Source organism: Caloenas nicobarica, chromosome Z (assembly GCF_036013445.1).
Source record: "Caloenas nicobarica isolate bCalNic1 chromosome Z, bCalNic1.hap1, whole genome shotgun sequence".
Lineage (NCBI taxonomy): Eukaryota > Metazoa > Chordata > Aves > Columbiformes > Columbidae > Caloenas > Caloenas nicobarica.
In genome coordinates this window covers 94,533,972-94,554,314 of record NC_088284.1, presented here as the reverse complement: position 1 = coordinate 94,554,314, position 20,343 = coordinate 94,533,972, and the positions used below count along the sequence as shown (strand labels likewise).

The 20,343-nt window shown below is 42.4% G+C and overlaps 1 protein-coding gene across 1 annotated transcript; it reads right to left on the bottom strand.

Annotated features, from left to right (window-relative positions):
- Nucleotides 1-337: 337 nt before the first annotated feature.
- LPAR3 (lysophosphatidic acid receptor 3) lies at nt 338-6,874 on the bottom strand. The gene is made up of 2 exons (XM_065657204.1): nt 6,124-6,874; nt 338-687 (listed from the first exon to the last, which is right to left on the bottom strand). Exons 1-2 carry the CDS (start codon nt 6,857-6,859, stop codon nt 338-340), a joined length of 1,086 nt encoding a protein of 361 aa, XP_065513276.1. The 5' UTR covers nt 6,860-6,874.
- Nucleotides 6,875-20,343: the final 13,469 nt, after the last annotated feature.

The following is a 20,343-nucleotide window of genomic DNA, read 5'->3' as shown; positions in this document are numbered from 1 at the left end:
TTATTCTCTCTGTACGAGCTTAAGGAGGGTCTCACTACATTGCTTACATTTTGTTTCCATGCACAAAAAGTCTGAGATGTATTTATTCCATTAATACGAAAAAACAATTTCACGTACTTAAAAGAAAAAAGAAGAAAGACGGCAGCACAGAAAGTTTTCTTCATTACAAAGTGTTTTTCCATCAGGCAATTATTTATAAGAACTTTTGTTAACACTGGAGTTTAGGCTCTGGAACGAAGTGGATATATTGTTTACTAGCTTTGCCAGTCAATCTTCTCTTACAAAACCTCTCCCTTCCCCCTCTCCTTTCCCAGCCAAGTCAGTCCCTTGAATTAGCTCAAGAGTTTCCTTTGTCACCAAGATCTCCTATTCCACAAATTGTTCCCTGAATAATGCCATCTTCGATGTAGTGCCCCGAGGTATCTGTGCTCCTGCAGAGAACTGTCGAGGGGATCCGCGACGAGCGTCTGTCCTGGCTCTTATCCTCAGAGGAGCAGCAAATCATCCTTTTCATGGTAGCCCACATCTCATCATCTTTGTATGAATAAATTATTGGATTCATGACAGAGTTCAACAGGGCCAGCAGAAGAAACCACCTTTTAACATTCTGAATCCCACAGTAGGTGCAGTTCAGACCGTCAAGCAGTAAGACAACCAGGCCAGGGGTCCAACAGACAACGAAGGCACCTAGAAATAAAGGAAACAAACAAACAAACAATGGGGTTTTTTTTAAAAGACTTCAAACTGCTAGGGATTTGGGATTTTTTTTTTTTTTTGCGTCTTACAACATTATTGTATTTATCAAAATTCTACACAAAAACTATAAAAGCAGGAGAGGACAAAATTCTAATCACCGTAGCAAAATAACATCTACTACAGCTTCTCTGCCAGGCCCTGAGCATGAGGCAGGGCAGCTCTCAGAAGGTTGCAGGGAGCAAGGATCGAGCTGCTGACAGCATCAGCTCAAACAAGTGGGGAAAGGTCTTCACAACAGTGATTTGTCCATGCTGATAAATAAACAAGGTCTCTGGAGCACTAACAAGCGGAGAACTGTTGCTCTGAACACAGACTACTTCTCTTCAGCTCCTGCTCATATGCTGGAGGAGCAGATACCAGGTGGCCCACTTCCACAATGACATGTCCTGTGTCACACTACAGCTGACTCTGCAGAGCTGTGGGCACGCTGCCCAACTCATGAAACAAGAGTCACATAATTTACACACGTCCTGGCTGGAACCCCACAGCCGGTGCAGGACGCACACCATTGTCCACGGCACGCCAGCACTGCTGGCTGCCCAGTCCGAGCAGCACCCACCTCGCTCCTCTGCTCCCGCCTGCCCTGGGCTGCTGGGTATCTGAGACCCAACAGCTCAGATCCAGGAAACAAATTAAGTTGTAAATGAAAAGAAAGAAAAAAACCAAAACAAAACAAAAACCAAAACAAACCCCAAAAAAATGAGTCAGTGAAGAAGAACCAAAAGGTACAGCAGTATTAGAGTGAAGACAACACAAAGAAAACATAGAAATCATAATTTAGAAGGAAGTTCAATATCGTGTTGGCATCTTTCCACATTACTGCCCATCCCCACCTTATAGGCAAAGGTGTGGGCAGGACTGGTGGGAAGGGGCAACGTGGCAACCAAACACAGCCCTCAGCCATGAGCTTGTGAGGGACCCTGAATGGCCCACCTGCCCCCCTGCCTCCCGGCACCACAGCCCGGCATCTCTCGCCTCCAGCCCGGGAAGGAGCAGCCGTATGCATGATAATGCTAACCTAGTGCAAGCCACAATTGCTGTCTGACATACAGAAATAGAAAATTACAACTCTGCACAGTCACAGTTTGAACAATATACTGAGGAAATTCCAATCACTTACAACAGTAGTTTCCCCTTTTTTGGGCTTAGAAAAAAATAATCAAACAGGGATGATAGCAACTACATGCTAAAATGCTCTCTTGGAGGTGTTGATGTCTGTTCAACAGTTTTGGTAGGAACAGCAAATCCAGCTCAGTTTCAATTTTTCCCATATCCGAGCCATGCAAGCAAGCAGTGGGGAGGTCAGCCAGGCCACGGCACGACGGGGCAGCGCTGTAGTTGGGCTCAGCGGCTCCCCCAACATCCCCTCGGCTCTGCCGGGCACACCAGCTGGTTCCAGCAGCACTGGGTACTTCTCCCCATCGAGGATTTTAATGGACACATCTGATGGGCAGGCCATGATGGTATATAAAGTGAATTCATGTGATTTAGTGACCATTAGGATTGCTGAAAAATGTATCGACAACAAGGTATCAGAGATCTTGCTGTATATCTGTAGTCCTGGAGTCCAGACAAAATGCAACCAACTGATTTACTATGTTCCAGGCAATATTGTACAGAACAGAAAGGCAAGAGATTACCTCCTTCAGAAACTGCATTTTCTAGTCTGCTGTACCAAGATTTTTGTGATGCTAAGTACTAATTTCATGGTGTTAGTTTTGAGATACTGATTAACATCAGTAACATTCCTCCATTGCCCACTGACATCAGGATCTGCAAGCTGCTACCACAACACTTGTTTTCTCTGGTCAATCTCTATATTACGCACTGGTTTGGCTCCAACATGCCGAGTAAACAGTTGTGACACCAACTCTCTCTTACAGTCTACAATGGAAAAAACGCTGCACTGATTTATTGCCCTGGTGTTCACCAGCAAATCCCATCTGTTTTAACAAGCACTGGAACCAGACCACCCAGACAACACTGCTGGGTCTAGTTGAGTGTCTTGGACAGAGAATTTTTGCTAGCCACCAAGGGTCACTGGCACAGCTGCCAGCAGACAAGCTCCACGCAGGAATTAAGATGGTAACAAACCCTCGTTAGAACAAGTACAGAAAGCATCTTGACCATGTGCACCACAAAGCATGCGAGGTCCAACCCTGCCTTCACGGAAGTCAGCAGGTGAGGAAACAGACCCCAAAGCCACACTTAAAAGACAAAGAAATCTCTCCTTTAAACAAAACCCCAAGCTTGCAGGCAGGATTAATCCATGAACTCCCAGGATATATCCTTGTCTACCTATACAGGCAAAACCCTAAAATGTACCAGTGGCAAAAGTGAGGGAAGATCAGAGATATCTACAGGCAGCTTTTCACATTTCCCTTGCCCCGGGACTTATGACAAGGACAGCACAATGCAGTGACAGTGCCAGAGTTACTGGGAAATATTTTAATGGGGCTATTCCTTTGACTCCATCAAAAATACATTTTTCTGTGTATGGAGACCACACAAACAATTCACACCCTGCTCTTAGCACCACAGAGATGAAAGCAAGGCATGGCTCAGACTTGCAGTCTTGGTCAGATTTTGCTATTTTTATCACAGAGCTTTCAGAGGGAGCCATGGTTAAGCATAAATTTATACCTTTGTCTTTGCCCTTTGGTGATTTTCTTGTTTGCAGACTTTTTATCCCATAGGAGCTCCTCTCACTGACAAGTTCTTTTTTGTGTGTGGCACTTTAATTTCTGTGACTCTCCAAAATTCACAGAAATGACGTGAAATATAGCCTGGTTGTGACATGAATCAGAAGAACAGCTCTGAGTCTTTGCACTGGATTATGGGAGATCAGGTATCACAATGCCTCAAGGTCAGTTTGAGGATTTTTCACTAGATTTAAACATAGATTTTTCTTGTAAATTACATTATCTCTGTTTGAAAATTAAATCCTGTATAACTGGAAGCACTACTGATGCTTTTGCAGCACTGTATCATAAAACTCTGCACATCAAGGCTGTCCCTGAGCACACCAATGCTGAGAAAGAACATGCAGTAGTTTCCAGTTGCCATTGCCACATGTACACCCGAGTTAAAAAAGCAAGTTACCAATTAAACTATAAATTCAGTAAAACTGAATATCATCCACCCCCAAGTTACTATTTCAGCAGGAATATCACTGCCAAGTTCAGATGAGCTGCCACACACACCACCTGAAAAATCACATCCCTGCACACCTGCCAGGCACCATTCTTCAAACCTACAGTCACAGGCTTAGCTAGGCCTGTGCCACAATGTCAGCCTAAGAGGAGTTTAGCCCCATTTGCTAGGTTTCCCATCTTCCAGTTTCAGCCAGATATCTTCCTAGGGTTTAACATGCCAAAGGGAAAGCCATTTCAACTGCTTCTATCCTGTGATGGATCATGTTAGGAGTTATGGTAGAAAGAGGCAGATGACAGAGACTCAAGTCCCAGCCTTTGGAAGGGGCCATCAGAGCCCAGCAAAGGGTGATACAAAAAGCTATCTGCAGCTATGGTCACCATGAATCCATGAAGTCACACTGAAAGCCAGATTCCCCCAACTCTTAACTGTAGGACCACAGGAGAAGAACACCCAGGGATGACAGCGATGTTCCCAAGAACGATGATACCGACAGAGCACATTAATGAGAACTCTGGTTCTTGTCATGCTTCATCCAGCAACAGAGCACCTTGGAACTGCTTTTAGTTAAGACCGTATCAGGCACATACTCCAAAGCACCTTCAAATGTTTTGGAACAAGCCATTAAAAATAATTGCCTCAGGTAAAATCCACACGCTGCGTGTAGCTATAGGTAGTTGCATCAATGGGTGTAAGCAGAGTTTTAGAAGTATCTATTTGGTCACTTGGTGACTTCTTCAGTAATCAGAAAGCCCAGAAAGTGTGCTATTCAGTTTCTAATACATTTTGCACAGTGTGCTTGAATGACTTGCCCAGGAATCACATTTCAAACTGTTTTAAAAAATAAATTCTCATTCCTAGTAATAGACATTTACGAAAAGCTTCTCAAAGTCATAGTTTAGAGAACTGATATGAAGGAAGATAACAAGATACATCTCATCTGACACAGTAGTTTGGGATAGATCTCACATCCAGCAACACATGCACTAATTTGACTCCTACAAAAGTAGGCTCTCTTTGGTTTTGTTTCTGACTGGTAAAGTAAATATACAAAATTATGACCTCTAAAGTAGCACTCAGGCTTTCTACATTAAATTGCCTGGCCCAGCACACAATATCATTACATGTTTTACCCAAATTATAGTTTAATCTGGTGGCTGAAAAGCCACATTCTGCGAGTAAGAGAAAGTTAATGCTGATCTTTAAATCAAATCATATACCTAAGGCCCCTCTCCCTAGTAAAAGAAAAAAAATAAGTTGAAGATTAAGTTTAAAGTGGGCTTTATTTCCACACAACAGCACAGCCTTGGTGAGCACTGAAGACATGTCACAGGCTAAAGGACTGTGAGGGATTCACACACAGCAGCCACCACTGTCCTCCCAACTCCCCACCAGCTGGCCGGGTGTCACTTCTCTGCTCTGACCTGCAAACATGCGCAGGTGGCACCAACAGCTAACAGTGTTATTCCAACACTCACTCAGCACCTTCCAACTTCGGTTGATAGAAAACTAACTAGATAAGTATATAAATATACATATAAACTACACAAGGCTCTGCATGATGACTTAGTTGTATATGACTACCCAGAACACAGCCTGCAGTCCTACCTTGCATAGAAATACTCAAACAACTGCTTTTCAAAAGCGGTTTTCTTTTTGTCTCTTTCCAGTGCAGAAATTAACTATGATCTACCTGATGCTTACACATTAGGGCAGGACGATGTCTGGAACAATTCAGAGTTTTTCTGCAGGAATTTTCTCCTTCCAGATGGCTGGTTTAAGTTTCACTGCACAAGAGCTTCAGGGGGCAAAAGATCAAATCTTGCCCCTGCAAGTTGAGAGGGAGATAGGAACAAACACCACATTCTCTCTCTATAGATGCCATAAAAATCAATGAGAAAAAACAAGGACAGCTGGGGAGGGATTTTGAAGGGAAAGGCTCTGGCAGGGAACTAGCCAACTTCAGAAGATGAGTGTGAGAACCTTGTACTTGCTTGAACCACCAGTTCACTTTCTTTTCTGAGGTCAGACAGTTTAATGAGGGAATTTTTTGTTTTGTTTTGTTTTAGGGAGGTTGGCTTAAAAAACCAAAACGAACCAACCCAACAACAACAAAAAAAAAAAAAAAAGCACAAAACCACACACCAACCAAAACACCACAAATTCATCGATTGGCACTGCCAGCCTTGCACACCATGGTTTACAGTCTCTTACCTAGGACAGTCATGACGGTCTTCATAAGCTTCACAGGGGTTCTCCTACGGCTAATGGATCCACTAGTGTGCGATGACAAGACATTAGTTTTCCTTTGGACGTACATGTAGATTCTTATGTAAACCACCACCACGATGAAGAAGACAACCAGGTTTAAGACACTCCAGAACACCAGGTAACTTCTGCTGTAAATAGGTGCCAGGGATGAGCAGGCGGTAATGTCGCAGAGGCAGTTCCAACCCAGGGTAGGAACAGCACCCATGAAAATAGCAATAGCCCAAATTGATACAATTAAGAAGGTGACTCTCTTCTTCGTGAGATTACTGTGGATCTTCATCCGCATTATCGACATGTGCCGCTCAACAGCTATGACGAGGAGATTCACCAGGGATGCTGTCAGGCTGGTGTCCAGAAGACCCTGACGCAAGAACCAGCGGTTAACAGTTAACGTCTTAGACACTGGGCCAGTGTTGAACATCAAGAAGACATAGGCAATTCCAGCAAAAAAGTCTGCAGCAGCTAAGTTGGCCAGGAGATAGTAAAAGGGAAAATGAAACCTCTTGTTCTTGACCACAGCTGCTATGACCAATGAATTTGAAATGAAAATGAAGAGGCAGAAAAATGTCCCAAAACACAGAACAATAATAAGCTTTGGCCCTGTCCACTCATCTACTGTGTCAGTATTTGTCTTGTTATAAAAAAAGTCCATGCGCTTATCATAGTAGCATTCGTTCATCCTGGATTAAAGCCCCTGCATCCTAGGAAGGGTGGAAGGGAAAAAAAAGAAAGGATTTAAAATCAACTGTTGGTCCTTGCTTCAATCACCATACCCAGCATACTTTTTTCTAGGGGGAGGGGGACAGGACAGGCACATGAGAGGGTACATATCTGGAGGCCTGAAGTAAAAAATTTCATGTTGCACCGAGTTAATACAGAAGGAGATATTCTCTCTGCTGGAGGACTGCAGTGCATGGTGCTTTGATGAATGAGGAATTGTCAAAAGACTTACCCACTTACAAAACCCCAGCACAGTCCCTTTGCACCACCAGTCATGCAACATAGGCAGTAAAGTGGAAGTTAAGAGGTTAAAAGTGACTTTCTGTAGGTCACAAAGAAAATCTGAGCAACGGCCAAGCCATTCTTGCTGTGAAATCCCATGTCTGAGCCACAGCCCCATCATTATTTCCATTTCTCAATGTATCCAGTCAGGACAGTGAAGTATAAATCATAACTCTTCCATTTTACTGACTAAGCAATAAAAGGCCTATTACTGGAAAAATATGGTTTGGGTTTTCGATCATATATACATACATTATTATATTCATTAATATAAGATGCTACAGGTATATATATTCTAAGCATGTGCCTGTTATTTACTGCTACAGGATTTAAGTAAGTGTACTGAAAAGGGAAAAGTGTATTCTACATATGTGACTGCTCTAAAGCCAGGGATTATCTTATTGGGCTGTCAACCCAGAGCCCTGTGAGCACCACACAGCCCAACTACCTTCAAAACCAAAAGACAGCTCCCTACCCAACCAAAGGATAAAGCAAGACCCAGCAACAGCACTGGGGTTTTTTTCTTAGCCCAAATCAGCACTATTTTGGACAGAGGGCTATTAAATGTGATGAAAGGGGGAGTCTGTGTTCCAGATTACCTCACACTTCAGCTACTCTGGTGAGGTCAATGTCAGCTGCCTTGGCAATTTACTGCCTTTATTATGAACCAAACTGCACTCAAGAAGTAATTTACACAAGCAGCTCTGACAGCAATTACTCCTGGTGACCAGACCTTGCACAGGGTCTCACAGCCTGGCCGGAAGAGGTTGTGTCTGACCATCACAAGCCCTCACATTTGCTGTCAGTATCTGAGTAAGGGTTTTAACAATGACCTCGTTAATAGATATTGCATATTTTTAGCAAAACCTAGGAACCCAGCCCTGGCATAAGATCCTAATCATGTTAACTATTGTACAGAGCAGCAAACCTATGCCTGACTGTAACATAAGGCCAGAGAGGAGATATCGGGGTACAAAGCTGCAGGAGAGGCAGCAACACCAATAGCTTTTGGGAAGCTCCTTGTGAGCCTCAGGCTGTCAACAGTGCCAGAGTGACAGGCTGAGTGGGGCTAAAAGGAAAAAAGAACCTAGAAGTATTTACAGGTAGAAAGGTACAAAAAAATCATAAGCTTTTCACCTTTGCAGCTAAAATGGATCACAGATAAAGATCAGGTTCACTTAGACTATTATTACCCTGTGGTTACTTAACAGTTATATCTCATGGGAAGCAAATTAAGCAATCCCCAGCAGGCTAGCTAACAAGTCACATTTATATTAAAGTTTATTTCTGAGTTTTAAGATAAAAAGGTTCATCTTCTGTCATTTACTCTACTTTGATTTTTTCTCTCGTGCAATATTTGTATTACTTAATTTTAAATCAGCTTACACTATTCCATTATTAATATTTTCAAAGATTTTTTTTTTAATATTTCAGTTTTCTGAACTAGCTCCTTGACCTTTTTTTTCCTTGGCTCGCACCCTACATCTAGTAATCAACATGAAAGCAGGCCACTTGACATTGTTCATTTTATTACCCTCAAAAACCTAGGCAGCCACTTCTTTTATAAAAAAAAGCATCAAATTCAAGTACATAGAGCTAAGAACAATTACTTAAGGACAAGAAATGGAAGGAAACAAGTCAGTCATCCCTTGTGCTGAAATATTACAGAGCATACATTCATCTAAAAGTAAAAAAGCCTCAGCAACTCAGATCCACCATAAGGGGACAATTGGAATTCCATGACTACTGTTCCCTGTCCAGGGCAACATAGTAGAGTTGGACAATCAGTACATTCCCCATTCTCACCTATAAAGTACTCAAAAGTCAAATTAAGTCTGCAAGTGACCAGAAGTCCCCAAGGATCTGCAGATGACAACAGCTACTCAAGCAGCTGAGTGCTGGGAACTCTGCTCAGCCGAGATGACTCTGGTCTTAACCACCAAAGCAGTAAAGGACTTGCTGAGCTTGACATGAAACTTCTACAGAACAACACGATGCCTGCAAATAGAAGCAGCATTTTGGGCAAGAACAGCATTGGGGGGGGGGGGGGGGCGGAATTCTGTGAAAATTACAGGGAAGGTTTTCTGAACATGTATCTTACTGTGTAATCATCTCAACAGATGAATCTTTTACTTGCAGTGACAGGAGAGTAAAGAAATCTGGAGATACTTTTTGCATCTTATCTGGAGAACAAGCTTAAAGAAATCCAAAATATCAAGTATGAATTTATTCTAAATACCTCAGCTTACTGAAATCCCATCCTCATTTGAAGTAGTACTGACAAACACAAAACAAACAAAAAAACCCCACACACATCCATAATTCTCCATCAAAATAATCACACTACAAACACTCACTGTCATGCAGCAGAGTTCAAATGACAAGTGTTTTTGAAAGAGATTTCTTGAGGTGTTGAGATAAGGTAGGAGGGAGTAGAAAAGCATCCAGCTGAGGTCTCAGTGTCCCAGGGCAGACTCTGGAGATATCCAAATGGAAGCTACAAAGCAGTAGCTGAACTGGAGCTAGTCTGCGTCCCAGTCCTTCAAGGCAGAGATGTAGCACTTGGCTGTCTGTACTAGCCTATGTCCAAAAAGCAGGTGTCGTGCCAGAGTCCTTCAGACAGTGGTTTATTTCACACCTTCATTTTATTTTAAAGTTCTCCCAGCAGAAGGAGCCTGGCCTCAGGGGAGCTGGGCAGCCGTGACAGAGCTCTGCAGCTGTATCCTCAGTGGCCCTGCCCCAGTCTGCACCAGGCACAAGAGATGTGCAATAGGATATCCCATATTTCCTGGAAAGTTAACACATTGCATGACATTATTCGCCAGGTCTTCTCTTCTGCAGCCACAGAGACATTTATCTTAATCAGGGCAGATTTAAACTTCAAAAGAAAAACACCCTAAATGTTACATATTTCAGATTTGCCTATTAAGTACGTGCGAATTTGAAGATTCAGGAAAAATACTGTTCAAAGTTTTAAAAATAATAGAAACCAAAACAGTAGAAAAACAGTTAAACTGGTCAGCCCAGCCTTATAAAGGCAGAGAGTCTTCAGAGTTTGCAGCAGAGACCTCCCCAATTCTGCTACTCCCTTCATGAAGAATTGTCTTCTTTTGCTGTGAAAGTGGCTCTCATGAGCTTGATACTTCTCAGGTTTTTATGAGAAAGGACAGCAAACAATCTGCATTCACCTCTTCTATGCCACACACATTTTATAGCCTTCCCTACAGACCTCAAAAAGCTTGATGGTGGTAACCATGTATTGCATATTCCACCGGTGAGTTGAGCTATTAGCTTGCCACAAGTCACTTGCAAGCAAATACATCAAAATTTTGCAAGTGCCAAAAGCATACCCTTGTCAAAAAGATTCTGTTCCTTATTTCAATCTATGTAATTACTTCAGTTCCATCAATAGTGGCTACAAAGATGAGAAACTGATGGACTGTGAAGTGTGTTTTTCTCTACCACTTTGAGTAAACATAAGCTTTGAGTGGGAGAAATTATCTTTCCAAAAAATCTCAAAGGATTTCATTCAGTTAAACTGCTTTCAAATGCAAAAGCATGCATTCAGAATTCTTCCCAACCCAGCACATCTTGAGCTCTGTTTGTCTTAAAGATAGCTTGTATATTTGAATTGATTTTGAACTCCTCTATGTAAGTGCAACTTGTATCAAGTCAGAATATGTTCTTCACCATTCTTAAAATAAGAGTTAAGAATTTGCATGAATATATTACACTAGCTACCTAAATAAAGAATTAGTGAAATAAAACATCACCTAGATAATGTTAGTCATTATTAAAGCAGACATTTCTGAAAGAAAACTCAAATAGCATTTTAATGAGAAGGTCATTACAACATTTAACCTGCAAGCCATAATGTGATTCATGGCACACCTCACTGGTTTTCTGCCTCTTTCCTGTCTATTAAAACCCAAGTTTTTTCCGTACATTTGCCACAACCTTATTGAAGAGCTTGAGTCAGTTTGGGGGACTTTGATGGCTTCTGCCTTGTGCCTGTATAAATGCAACAGGGAGGAGTGCACAAGCACAGGCTGGCACAGTGAGCTACCGTGAGAGGATTCAAGCCAAGTTTGCAGCTTGACAGAGACGTCCATAGAGCAGGACTGAACCTATAGGATACCTATAGCAGTATAGCTGTATAGCAGGACTGAAAGTTACCCTTGGTGAGAGGTGAGGGAAGTTCACCCAGGCAGAAGCCCAGCCTGAGTTACTGCTGGTTTTCCTGAGCTGCCACAGGGGCTTCCATGCAGAAATTCAGGGCAATTCAGTATGCAAAATGCTGCACCCTGGAGCAGGAGGAGAGAAAGCCAAGCCAGGCACAGCCCGGGCAGGTCCGTGGGACAAGGCAGAGGCACAAGCAGCACCCAGGCTCAGCCTGCAAAGCAGGCAGGCTGCCAGCCCGTGCCCCAGCGCTTCACCTCCCTGCCTCCCCTGGGCCCTTAGCAAAGACAAGGTACTAAATACAGATGTCAGGTATTTTGAAACTTGTTACAAAAATAGCTCTTCAGAAAACAGAGTTTATCCCACTGAACGATCACAGGCATCAAGAGCAGAGAGCAAGGAGGCAAGTCACTTGAAATACTCTTTGCATTCAAAGATACTGCAGAGAAATATTAAGCAGCAGCAATTGACTATCTACATATACTACTTTGGCTTTTTGAACTTATCCTACAAGCAGCAGATGGTCCTTGATGCAGTACCCCCGAGGGAGCGTCTGGGGGCTCGCAGACCGCGCAGCCCTCGGCAGCAGCACTCTCGCTGCACCCGGTGCCACAGGCAGATATGAACAGCCTCTGTTCCTTCCTCTTCTGCTGGATAAAGAACTGGTGCTGCTTTTGTTTTTCTAGTTACTGAAAATATCTTTCTCACCTCACTCCAGGCAGCAGAAGGAAGCCGGGGTGCCAGGCAGCCAAGCTATACATGCAGCTATGCATCCAAGTGATACCAGTGCCGAAAGGGAAGCGGTTCCTTGTTCCCCTCCACACACTTATGGCCACAGAGGGAAACACAGCCAAATGATTGCACAGTAACCCAAGAAACCCATTCAGGTTACCTCAACTTAGAAAGAAATACTGGCACAGAAAAGGGTGTGTAACACAGCAGAGGCCAAAAATGTTAATATGTAACTGTGAGAAGGAGTTTTGTGAGGTAAGCACTCTGGTTCACTTTTAATGGCCTTCAGTAGTTAATTTATATTATAACAAAAATCAAATTGGAGACACTGACTGAAAGGAAGCCCATAAGGAACAAAAAATTATGCCCAAATACCTCAATCAAAACAAAAGCTTTTTTTATCTGGTACCAGTAGACGATGCAATGGAAGCCAACATTCATGTAACAGGTTTTACAGAGACAAGTTATTTCAGAAGTAACTGGTTTACATTTTGTTTATAACAAAATTCTGTGGGAACTGTGTGTACTTAGAACAGCATGCTACATGATTCACTTTAAAGAACTGAGAATATACTTTTTTTAAGTTATTTTTTAAATTCAGCTCTACAAATTGGGAAAAAACCCCCACCTTATTATTAAAGAACTGTAAATCTCAATGAGTATGTTTTTAATCCAGAGAACTTCTTTATTAGCAAGGCAATCTACTTCTGGCTGTGTTTGGCTACTTTTTCTTTGTAACTTGAGCATTCCCATTTCAGATAATTGGCTGAACTCAAATCAAGCACAGACAAGCCACATTATCCCATTATCTTGGTCTTCAACCCCTTTTAGAATAAGGAGAGCAGAGTGTCACATCCATTTCCACTCCAAGCCTACCTTCAGAATGTTAACTTGATGGAAAGTACAACAAGGCTCAGAATTCCACCGTGGTTCTGGTCATTTCCAGCAATAGTCCATTTTAATGGCATCATCGTTTGGACTGAAAAGAGAAGGGAGGGGGGTGAAGGGAATCGACACTATTCTGTGTGCATGCTACATTTAAGAAGCATAAACAATTTGTTCTTGAACTATTTCAACCTTTGACAATACTTACACATCGGTGGTGGAAACATCTAAGGTTTTATTTATCATGTAGCCTTAGTATTATTTGCAGGCTATATGGTACAAACAAAGGGTCTTAAGAAAAGTATTAAACCTACCAAAAATGTAGAACAGGAAGACTAAATATTTAAGTTGCAGAAAGGAAGTAGTACCGCCAGCCACAGACCACAGTACTCTGTACACAGACTGATAAGAGGCTTAAAAATCACTGTTGGGGCACAGAAGTGTCACCCCATGCAGCCTGGCACAGGCAGCTGAGCTGTGAAGCACAGAACTACGGGGGCACTTACACCAAGGTGCTGCAAAGCTCAGGCTCCAGCTCCTGAAATCCCTTCAGTACAAACTGCACCAAACTGCTTTTTAAAGCTCTGATCCACTACAAAAAGTTGTTAGGATGGATACTAAGTAACTCACTAGTTACCACAAGTTTAGACTTCAGACCTGGGTAATTTAAGACTTTCTGAAATTATGGTTCACTAAATCTATATATGGAGTTCAAACTAAAAACTTTACTGCAAAGCTTTCATTTAGAGTCTCCTTTAAGTGTGGTTCTGGAAGGAGCTGGCAGGTCATCCTATAATGCAGAAGCAGACACAGCATTTAAAATCTTTAAAAGCCATTCAAACAGCTTGTACATTGTGAAACATGCCTAGAAAAAAATACCTGTTCTGCATCTAAACTAAGTTTTCCACTTCTGCAGAACTTCCAGTTCTGCTCATGGATCACTAGCAGCTCCATTTTACAGTTAAACAAGTCAGCTTGCTTCCACAAAACCTACAAAATGTGATTACAGACTGTTTCAGCACAGTCACAACCAAGTGAACTTCTGGTGTTCATTTTCAGCGCATAGCTGATGAGGACCTGAATCACACCACTGCTCATTAGAACAAGCCACCTGACCGTATCTGATCTGTTAACAGATTCAGAGCCCTGGTTTGCAAGCAAACGTTTCAGTGGAACTGGTAGAAATGGTGGGCTCTGAGGAATATTTACTAAACATATTGAAGTGGACCTAATGGCTTAAAAGTAGAATTCAGTCATGTGAATCTTCAAGACTAATACCCAAGAGGAATATATTCTCTATGATGTCAAAACTTATACTTCGGAGATTTTATTTCATTATCCAATAGCATAAAGACTATACTGGAGGAAGTTCCAAAATGGTTAACAGTCACAGTAGCACAGAAGGATAAGGATACAATCAATCCAACTTGTCTGAAACTACAGTCTAGCATTCTACAAAAGGCAAATATATCTTTCAGCTTAACTTGCTGATAAGAACTGCTGCATCTTTACCATTTTACTGATTCTGCAAATTACCTTGTGTGTTTTGTTTTGAAATTTGTGATTTTTTTCCAAATTTCACTTAATTTTCAGTATGCAGATAAACTTAGTGAAATCAGATTTTTTACCATATAACTGGATTTGATTTGTACCTCCTGCTACACCACTTAGAAGACTAGAAGAACATGCAAGAAATCGCATAGTCTGCACAGCTTAAAGAACAAAGCTACAGCAATGCACCTTACCAATTGGTAACAAGAAATGCCTTTTTCTAGATTAATATTACAGAATGAAGAACAGACCTACCTATGTGACCTCTGGAAACACAAAGGTATAAAAGTGCATATTTTTTCCTTAAGGAAAAAACTAATCAGAAGATACAATACAAAAACATCACTGTATTTTTCAGTGTGTTGCATACATTAAGATGATGAATCACTGCAAATCACTGCATAAAAGAATCTGTGCCAGCCCCCACGTGCAGTGCTTCAGCAGGACGCGACACATGAACAAATCCTGGTGTGCAAACCGAGTGTCAAATACATAGAAACTCACATGCGTACATGTAGGAAGTATCTATATTTTATATATTTACATACAGAGAGACGCGCCTATGAGGCAGAGCTGCAGCACCCACGGTAGCCGGAGCGATGCCTCCCTCGGCGGCGTGGCCAGCAGACCCGCGTCGGCCCCCACGGAGCCCGGCCGTGACCCCCGCTCTGTGCCCACCGGCAAGGGGATGTGGGCTCCAGCTTAAGGGAGTTTCAAAAAACCGCAGTTTTCTGCTGCCCGACTACCAGGAAAAGAGTTAATAAATCCCGAAGTTCATCAAGTCCGCCATAAAGGTGTTCCCATGGCAGGGCCCCCCCGCCGAGCCGCTGTCGGCCCCGGGAGGCGGCCGCCCCACCGCTGCCGTGGCTGCCAGGGGTCTCTGCCCCGGCCCCGGGCCCCACTCACCGGCAGCCCCGGAGCGCCGCGCCGCCGCCGCCGCGCAGAGCCGGCCCGGCCGCCGCCCCGCCCCGCCGTAACCCCTGCGCCGCCGCCCGCTCCGCACCTGCCCCCTTGCCCAGCAGCCTGCGCTGAACCGGACCGAAAATGGGTTTCTTGATGCGTTTGTTTTCTCCCAGGTGCGAAGGTTTGGCTTCTCCAAGATGCAGGCAGAGACGAGGCAGACGAGACCTTCAAGCAGCCCAGAGCGGCAGAAGTCTAAAGGGCTGAGCTGCCTGAAGAGCCCATCACAGGGTCCATCACTCCTCACATTTTGGGAAACAAAAGCAAAGCCCAAATAAAATAGCAATAACTTCTGTGAGTAGATCAGGACAGTACAGGCAGATACATGTGCCACCTCCTTGCAGCACCACACATAGTTGCTCTTTTAAACATAGTATAAAAAGAAGTAAAAACCACCCCACACCCAACAAAGTGACAGAGAAACCTTGAGGCTCATGTTAGCTCCAAAGGGCAGCACCAAGCACACACAGCTCTGCCATGAAGGACAAGCCAAACTCAAACATAGGTGGTGGTACAAAATTTATCTGAGGATTGTGATCAGCTGGATCTGTCCCATCACTACCTATCCAAATCATTTACTGAGATCAGGCATATATCCAAGGTGTACAGAGCTACTCACACATCTGCTAAGAGCTGGAGAACTGACGAAAGAAAATCTCAAAGTCTCTGCTCTACTTCCCAGAAATCCTGGTAAGGATTATAGCATGAAACCTAAAAAGAGTGTTAAAGACTAAGCAAAGCCTTGCACGTGGACATTCTATATAAAACGCCAAACAGTCTCCAGTCCAGCAGCTCTTTCCTGTTTTATCCATCAAGGGAAGGCCCCAAAATAAGATCCCAAACTCTTATCTACTGTCTCCCTCAAGTGCTCACCTTGAAGACGGCTCAGGAAGCTTTCTTCTCCTTCCTGCCTGTTTCTAATGCAGCCTTCTCAGTGCCTTTCCATCCATTTCTGTCCTCCTTTAAAGTCACATAAGCAATTAGCAAAAGCTTCTTATTCCCAGGGAACAAGACAACCAAAAGTAACAGCTTGTTTTCAGAACACTTTGCAAAAGCTAATGCTCCAGCTCTCTTCCCTTTACTGTGCATTGCCTCCTTAGCAATTGGAGTGGGATCACCTATCAGTCAGCAACTGTATTCAAATCTGTATTAATGAATAGAATTAAGAGTCAAGATATGCCAGATTTCCTCTTAAGTTTAACCTCTGTGGAATAGAGAGCCAATGAGAAGCTTCAGCAACTGGCTCTTATCTTTTTTCCAAGACAAAAAAACCACACCACCCAAACACCAAAACCACATACCAAAGAGACGGTAAAGACACAAATTGGTTTCTACAATACATTAGTGACCTGCTTTAATATGGTAGGACTGAAGCAATAGTCTAGCTAGCAAGCAGCTCATATGATTAAAAAAAAATCAATACTAGACAAGAAAGCTCTGATTCCATTATAGAAATTAAGTATCAAAATCAGTAAGAATTAGAAGTATTTTCTACATTCCATTGGTTGATAACATTTTCTCTCATTCCCTGAGGATTCTCTCACAAACAAATACTCATCTGAGCAATGACTTTGGCAGATCACACGATGCCCTGCTAAATTGGAAAGGAGCAGTTTGACTCGGAGCTTAGGGGCTCTTGTCCCGTGACTCACAGTGCCAAGGGTAAGCAAGGCACCTCACCTGCTTTAGGGAAGAGAGGCACCCGACCTCAGAAGGCAACTGTTTGTAAAACAGAAAGTACTTCTACAACATCTGATGCCACCTCAGACAACATCGGAAAAAAAATAAAATTAACAAGATAGGGGAAACAACTCCAAGCCCAAAGACTTGCCATGCTTCAGTCTGGTGTTTGCAGTTCACAGCCATTGGCAATAACATCTCACAATTATAAGAGATGCAGAACTTGCGCACTCAGGCAAGAGCCCTTGGAAGCATGTACTGCCCAACACATTTGTAAGTCCTATCAGGGCAACACATACTGGAACACATTATATGACTAATTATTCACTAACATAGCATTAATTATCTGGGTTTTTTCTAGGTTCAAGTTTCCAACCTAAGATTTCTGTAAGTACTGGCAAAGGAAGGCCAATAAGGAAGATACAGTTAATTTTCAGACGTGCTGGATTTTGGTCTTGTTTACTAGGGAACTGTTCGACTTAGAGATATTCTAGAAAGCCACCAGTAAAATAGCAGCAAATATGGAAAACACAAGCATCTTATACACACAAAAAAAGTCAAGATTGCACACCGTATGAACCAAGAAACTCTGCCAGCTATCAGTTAATGCTGATCACTCCTACAGTCTGCAAAAGAGCATGTAGATTATCTAGCGCCCCAAAGCAGACACTAGAAGAATAACACTGACCCCAACAAGTTCTGTACATGAAAAACTGACTCTTCTGTCTTGAGTGGAAGACAATAATCCTCTGGTCTAGATCACACAATTAGCATCTGGTGAAAAGATGCTTACAGAAAATCTTTCCTAACAGTGTGAAATCTCCATTATTGATAGCAATTTAATTTTTATCCACAAGCTGTAGTGACAGCTGAAGCCACAACAAGGCATTGCTCAGACTAGGATGGGGAGATGATTCTGTCCCAAAGACTTTTCAGCAAGAGAAACATTAAAATTTTCAGAGCCTGGATGCGTGGAAACACTGACATGAAAACCATCTCTTCTACACATGTGGCTGCAGTCTAGGCAAGACAAAATTGCATTAATTTCCAACAAAAAAAGTATTCATTGTCAGGAAGGCAAATACTGTGGGGGAAGATCTTAATGACAGCACATCTTTCCAGACCTCAGTCACCACTGCTCTTACCTGATGGCCAGAAACGCTGCTGGAGAAGCTGCAGTTATTAACCTCTCTTCTTTAAACATCCCAGAAGAAAGACAGAGAATGCAGACCTATTAAAAAAAAGGTTTTTCAGCTTACCAGATAAGATGTGAATCCAGCATTGGTTTTGGCCATATTATTCACTCTCCAGTTTCCCAGAAGAAACAAAAATCTGGTCTATTTTTCTGCTATCCTTTGGGAAAGTATTTATTCACATTTAATTCAAGAACCAAGTATTTTTTCTCTTGCTCTTCATATCAAATTCAGGTCAGCCCACACTACAACCAACCATCACATCTTCACAGCTGGAAGGTGATTACTGCTGAGGACACTACAGCTATTCTGATTCTTCTAACATCTGTCCGCTGCAGGCTCCATGGGAGCACTACTGAAGGTCTCACCAGAATCATACTGTGAACTTCCAGTATCTTTGCTCAAGAACAGCAAATCAGGCTTTTGTATTTAGGGCTGCAGGTATACATGTAGTTCCACTAACAAGAATGAACACTTTGGACAGTGCTGTTAGTGACTCCTTTTCTTAAAGAGTTGAGGTTTTGTTCTCCTGACTACCTAGCAGCAGAGAGCATGAATTTTTCAAGTTCCAGTTGGTTTCTGACCATCATTTTCCTACATTATGATTATCTGCTGTCAAAGACTCCTGGTCTACTCTGATATTCTTCTTCATGCCAGATTTCAAAGGGATGCAATGCAGTATTTTGAGGGGTTCTCTCTAAGAACAGCTTTCAGTAAGTCAGGATCTTGTTCAAGTTTTACCAGCATCATTTCCTTCTTACCCCAAACTAAGCTGCCACCCACCTTACTCATACAAGGCCAGCATTTCAAGTTGCTGTTGCACTGGTAAGCCTGAACTTGCACAGAGTCCATAATTAATAGTTAAGCATACGTATCAAGACCAAGTCGTAGCCCACACACTCTGAAGCAAACATTATCTGCTACAATTTGCTTTCGGTAAGTAGATAGCCCCATTTAGACAAAGTGCAGCATCTAATATAATAGCCCACCCACCCCTGGGGGCAGTCAGTACCACTGAAAGTCTTCTGAAGCAGCTGGTAACACCTATGGCAGAACTATACCAGAAGTGCTTTAAAGAGACCAAATGTGCTCTGCTCTCACTGAGGAAAAAAAAAGAAAAAAGTCAAAGGGAAGAGAAAAACAAAAAAAACCCACCACCAAACACCACAAAACCAACACCCACCAAAACCCAGTACTTTGGGATGGTCATCTGTAAAGACACCTAGACAATCAACTGAACAAATCAACTGCCAGACTCAGTTGTTACATATTTTCTTCCACTTAAGATGTGCTTGAAACAGAAGTAATTAGGCAAGTCAACTTCTTCGCATTGCTTTTGCCCGAATTTGTCCTCCAGGTTATGGCAACAAACCAGTGCAATACTAAAAAAAAGAAAAAAAAAATAAAGCAATAATCTTTTCATCATCCCTTCACATGATGCTTGCTATGGAAGTCCGCAACCACGCAAAAAGAGTATTTACCTATAGCTAAAGTAGTAAGTTTAATTTAGACACAGTACACATCAAATATTATAGACATAAAAGATTGAAAGCCAAAAAAATAATCCACAAAATGCTTTTGTTTTTAGTAAAGCTGGTAAAGAAATATTGTGATCTATTAACGGTTTGTGTTAAAATATTATACAAGAGGGAGAACAGCAATTAATTTGCACTTTTGTGCAGCTCTGTAGTTTTACATAAATTTATTTCAAGGAAATGAATTGTGCCAAGTAGAAATTACAGTCACAATGCCAAATGCATCACTTTAAGTGAAAAACTCTTCCCTTTTCCCTGACTACTTCATCTTGAATATTTTTTAGCATAGAACTTTAAAATTATTTTCAAGCTTTTTTTTTTTCTCCATATTGACAACAGCAGTTGGTTCAGGGCTGGTTTCCCTCCTCCCAGAGGTGATTAGCAAACAGAGCTCCCACAGACACTGCTCCATGATCAGCCTTCTTTAATGTGACAGACTCAGGGCA

What these genes read in the sequence shown, in the direction of transcription:
- LPAR3 (XM_065657204.1), bottom strand. Translation starts at nt 6,859, where the DNA reads ATGAACGAATGCTACTATGATAAGCGCATGGACTTTTTTTATAACAAG. An exon ending in GACCGTCATGACTGTCCTAG is followed by an intron (nt 688 to 6,123) that starts GTAAGAGACTGT and finishes CTTTATTTCTAG; the next exon opens with GTGCCTTCGTTGTCTGTTGG.